The sequence below is a fragment of the Zingiber officinale genome, chromosome 5A, assembly GCF_018446385.1.
Source record: "Zingiber officinale cultivar Zhangliang chromosome 5A, Zo_v1.1, whole genome shotgun sequence".
Lineage (NCBI taxonomy): Eukaryota > Viridiplantae > Streptophyta > Magnoliopsida > Zingiberales > Zingiberaceae > Zingiber > Zingiber officinale.
In genome coordinates, this window is record NC_055994.1 from 32041566 (window position 1) to 32046935 (window position 5370).

General features: G+C 48.9%; 1 protein-coding gene across 1 annotated transcript; it reads right to left on the minus strand.

Moving 5' to 3' along the window:
* Positions 1–1072: 1072 nt before the first annotated feature.
* On the minus strand, positions 1073–1741 carry LOC121979508. Its single transcript, XM_042531501.1, has 2 exons — positions 1542–1741; positions 1073–1412 (listed from the first exon to the last, which is right to left on the minus strand). The coding sequence occupies exons 1-2, from the start codon at positions 1739–1741 to the stop codon at positions 1073–1075; spliced, it is 540 nt and encodes a 179-aa protein (XP_042387435.1).
* Between the last annotated feature and the right edge of the window lie 3629 nt (positions 1742–5370).

The window sequence follows — 5370 nt, forward strand, 5'->3', positions numbered from 1 at the left end:
CTACATCTGCTTGGACACTTTCAATGACAAAGTTGCCGACTGGGCACTTCACCTATTCAACCTAGCAATCGACAGGATGATCAACCACCATAGAGAGGGAGGCTACCTGTCAGTAGCTCTGACCAGTAACATCATTAGCCGGGACAAACTTACCACGTCGTTGCCTAATGATGCCTTAGATTACCTCGAGTGAGGTTGAGAGTTCCTCCCTGTAAAATTTTTGAAGTTTTAATGAATTCTTGTCCGTCCGGCCAAGCTTTATCTCCTTATATTTATTTTTTCAACTCATCTTTTGGGCATTGCAAGAACTCCTGGCCTCACGACTCCTCCGATTGTCCATGATTAGCCTATCCAGCTGATTGATCCTTTTTGTCTTCATAGTTCATTATGATTTTGTGACCTTCCGATCGACCATGGGAGTATTTTGAAGAATAGTCCCGAACGGTCATTGTATTTTGAAGACTTCGAGATTTTGAGTAGCCCGAGTTCTCGGTCAGCTATTAATCAACACTTGCCCGCTCAATGAGCCAAGGGTTTAAGGTCACCGCTCAACCGTTGAGGAAGATTAGGTGAACACTGATGTTTAAGGTCGTCGCTTGACCATTATGTAGACCCGGGTTTAAAGTCACCCTCTACCGTTGACCTAGACTAGGCGAAGACTGGGGTTTAAGGTCGTCGCTCAATCGTTGGTGAAGACAAGGGTTTAAGATCACCGCTCAACTGTTGGTGAAGACAAGCTTTTAAGGTCACTGCTCAACCATTGGTGAAGACAAGAGTTTAAGGTCGCCGCTCGACCGTTGGTGAAGACAAGGGTTAAGGTTGCCGCTTGACTGTTGTTGAAGACTTATCTCAAGAGGTATTCTTCGCTTTTATTCATTTTTTGCCCCGCGTTCGAGAAACATACAAAAATACAAGTAATTCACTCACGCACCTCTCATCCGACCCTGTAGGGTTGGAGATGATTCGCGCTCCATGGTCGCTCGAGTTGCCTTCCTTCCTGATCTTCCAAGTAGTAGGCGCTCGAACAGAGCTTTTGCATGACCTTAAAAGGTCTCGCCCATGGGGCTTCGAGCTAGGTGATGTCGCCGACCGGCTTCACTTTCTTCCAGGCGAGATTGCTGACCTGGAAGGACCTCAAGATCACCCTCCGATTATAGTTCTGTTTCATCCGTTGCCGGTACACCGTGAGCTGAACAACTGCTTTTGCCCACGTCTCTTCCACCAAGTCGAGCTCCATGAGCCTCCGTTCGGCGTTTCCTTCATCATAGTACTGCACCTGATTGGATTCTACTCCGACCTCCATGGGGACGACTGCTTTGCCGCCGTATACCAAGTGGAAGGGGGTTACGCCGGTCGCCTCCTTCGGGGTCGTGCGAAGGGCCCGCAACACACTGGGGAGCTCGTCGACCCAGCTGCCTCAATCGTGGTCGAGCCAAGCGCGTAAAACTCTAAGGATATCTCGATTAGCAACTTTGGCTTGTCCGTTGCCCTAGGGTTAGGCCACCGATGTGAAGGCCTGTTGGATGTCATAGCCCTCGCACCACTCTCTAAGACCCTGACCAGTGAGTTGGCTCCCATTGTCTGATATGAGTCGATGTGGGATGCTGAGCCGATATATGATGTTCTGCCAAACAATCTTAATGATCGCATTCTCGGTTATTCTTGCAAGCGGCTCAGCTTCCACCCACTTTGAGAAGCAGTTGATTGTGACGAGCAGAAATTTCTGCTGACCGGTCGCCATGGGGAATGACCCTACGATATCCATGCCCCATTGGTCGAACGAGCAAGATATTGTGGACGCCTTCATTTCCTCGGTCGACCGATACTAGAGGTTGTGGTACTTTTGGCAGGACAGGCAGGTGGCTACCGTTCGAGTGACATCTTCTTGGAGGGTCGGCCAAAAATATCTGGCCAAGAGTATCTTTTGAGCTAATGCACGGCCGCCCAGGTGACCTCTGCAGGAACCTTGGTGCACCTCCCACAGAATGTATTCAGCATCTTCTAATCCAACACACATGAGTAGGGGCCTGGAGAAGGCTCTCTTCTAAAGCTGGTCCCCAATCAAGGTGAACTATCCGGCCCTCTTCTTCAGCAAGCGAGCTTCTTCCGGATCGGTAGGTGCGTCTCCTGACCACAAGAACTTTATCAAGGTCATTCTCCAGTCATTGGGGAAGCTTATTCCTTCCATTCAATTAATATGCACCATGAGCAAGACCTGTTCGATCGGCTGTCCTATGACGATTGGCATCAATGAGCTAGCCAATTTTGCTAACTCATTTACCGCCTGGTTCTCTGATCGAGAGATTTTTTGTATAATGACCTCCTGAAAGTTGGTCTTCAACTTCTCGAAGGCTTCCGCATAAATCTTGAGTCAGGCATTGCATATCTCGAATGTTTCGGATAGTTGTTGAGCGACAAGCTGGTAGTCCGAGTGGATGAGGACTTTAACGACTCCCACATGCCAAGCTGCCTGTAGGTCGGCTATCAGTGCCTCATACTCTGCTTCGTTATTAGTGGCTCTATAGTCCAGCCGAACGAAAAGCTACATCCGGTCTTCCCATGGTGACATGAGCAGTGTGTCGATTCCATTACCTTGTCTAGTGGATGAGCCATCAACATATATCTTCCATGTTGCCTCCGGCTCGACATTCTGGACCTCTATGATGAAATCTGCCAAGGCCTGAGCCTTGATTGCCACTCGAGGCTGATATTGTATGTCAAATTTGCTTAGCTCGATCGTCTATTTGATTAGCCTTCCTAATGCTTTGGGGTTGAGAAGGACCCGTCCTAAGGAGCTATTAGTCAGCACGATGATTGAGTGTGTGAGAAAATATGGACGAAGCCTCCGAGCGATGAGAATTAAAGCATAGGTTAATTTTTCAAGGCCGGTGTAGCGAGACTCTACATCCTTCAATATATGGCTTAAAAAGTATACAGGTTGCCGCTCTTGGCCGTTCTGCCTAACTAGAGCCGATCCAACGACATGTTCATTGGATGATAGATAAATCCAAAGTAGCTCACCAACAACCAGCTTGGCCAATACATGCAAGGAGTTTAGATATTCCTTGAGCTCTTTAAATACCCAATAGCACTCGGCGTCCCACTGGAATTTTGTATCTCGGTGAAGCACTTTGAAGAACGGCAGGCTCCGGTCGGATGACTTGGATATGAATCTGGACAGCACTTGAAGAACGACATTCTTGAGTCCGAACGACATGATGTTGTAGCAGTACGTTCCGTCGGCCGTAATGAATCGCACTTTCTCCTGGTCTTCTCGGGCGAGTGGCACTTGGTGGTACCCTTGGTATATGTCGAGCATGCAGATCAGCTCGCCTCCCACCATTGAGTCGAGCATCTGGTGTATCCTGGGTAATGGATAGAAGTCTTTTGGGCATGCCTTGTTTAGATCGTGGAAGTCGATGCAGACCCGTCATTTATTGCTCGGCTTGGAGACTAACACAAAATTAGCTAGCCAGCTTGGGAATTGGACTTCCCTAATATTGCTGGCCTCGAGCAACTTTTCTATCTCTGCTTAGATGATGAAATTTTGCTCTGTGCTGAAGTCCCTCTTTCTTTGTTTCACCGTCCAAGTGTCCGATCGGACATGAAGCTCATGCTGAGCCATGCTCGGGGAGATACCGGGAAGCTTGTGTTTCGACCATGCGAACACATCATGATTTTGTCTAAGGAAAGCGATCAACTCTGCCTTCTTCACCACCTCCAAGTCGGCAGCGATAAAGGTTGTTGCTACCACTCGGTTGGGGTGGATCTGAACCTCCTCCTTTTCTTTGTACACCAATGTAGGAGGTTTTTCAGTGATCGTGTTTACCTCCAAGCGCGGATTTTTTCGAGCGCTTCTTGCTTCGGCCTTGACCATCTCGACGTAGCATCGGTGAGCGGCCAGCTGATCGACCTTGACTTCGCCCACCCGGTCATCCACCAGGAACTTGATTTTTTAGCAGTAAGTAGACACCGTCACTCGGAACACGTTGAGGGTCGTTCGGCCCAAGATGACGTTGTAGGCCGACGGTGCATCCACAATGATGAAGTTCGTGGTTCTGGTTCTCCTTAATGGTTCTTCCCCGAGCAAGATGGCCAGTCGGGTCTGTCCGAGCGGCAATACTTTGTTGTCCGTGAAACTGTGTAGAGGGATCATCATGGGCAGCAACACATTTCGATCAATTTGTAACTGGTTGAACGCTTTCTTGAAGATGATGTTCACTGAACTCCTTGTATCAACAAAAGTTTGGTGAATAATGTAATTAGTGATTACTGCCTGGATGATCAGCGCGTCGTCGTGAGGGGTCTCCACTCCCTCCAAATCGTTGGGGCTGAAGATGATCTTAGGCCCTTCGGCCTTCTCCTTGCTGCACCCTACCGCATGGATCTCCATTCGGTGAGCATACTGTTGGTGTGGTTAGCATTAACGATTTAACCTAGGTTTTGATGAATGACAAATCAGGTTAAGTTAGTTTGTTGTTGTCTGACACTTTTGATCAAGTGTGTAGGAGAAGTCCAGACAGGTCGACGGGCTGACCGGATGTCTGGCACGAAGCCCAGCTAAGTCGACGGGCTGACCGGATAGCTGGCGAGAAGACCAAGCGGGTCGACGGGCTGACCGGACGCTTGGCGAGAAGTCCAGCTAGGTTGACGGGCTGACCGGATAGCTGGTACGAAGTCCAGACGGGTCGACGGGCTGACCGGACATCTGGCAGATAAGTGAGGTAAGTCACTGGAGGGGAGTGACTGCGAGAACGCATTCCCGGGAAGGGAACATTAGGCGTCGATCCGGCTTAGATCCATTTCGGATATCTAAGTCGAGATCGTGACTAGATTCCGGTCTCGGAAAGACAGAATCTAAGTCATACTCTTTGCTATTACTTTGTTGAACTTTAATTTGTGCTAACAATCTGTTTTACAGGATATATATTTGCCTCGGACTAACTCTATTTTGCAGGAGAAGGAGTTCCTGTAAATAGGAGGTTCGGGCGCCCGGAAGGGATCCGGGCGCCCGGAGGTAAGTTTTATCCAAACTCGCGCGTCGCCACGTGGAGCTTGCTGGTTGGACCTGCCACGTCCCACCAGGGCACCCGGAAGGGATCTAGGGCGCCCCGAGCCTCATATAAAAGGAGGGTTAGAGGGGAGCTTCAGAACAACAACGAAAAGAAAGTCTTCTACTGCTCTGCGCTCCAGCGACGCTAACAAAGATCCGACAATACGCTCCTTTCCTTTTCTTTAATTCTTGTCGGTATTTTCTTTATTTTGCTAGCATTCCTGTACTTTAAATTGTAATCATTTTCGAACTGCTAGTGATTTCCCAACGAAAGTACTCACGGAGTACGGGCCTTCGAGTAGGAGTCGTCACAGGCT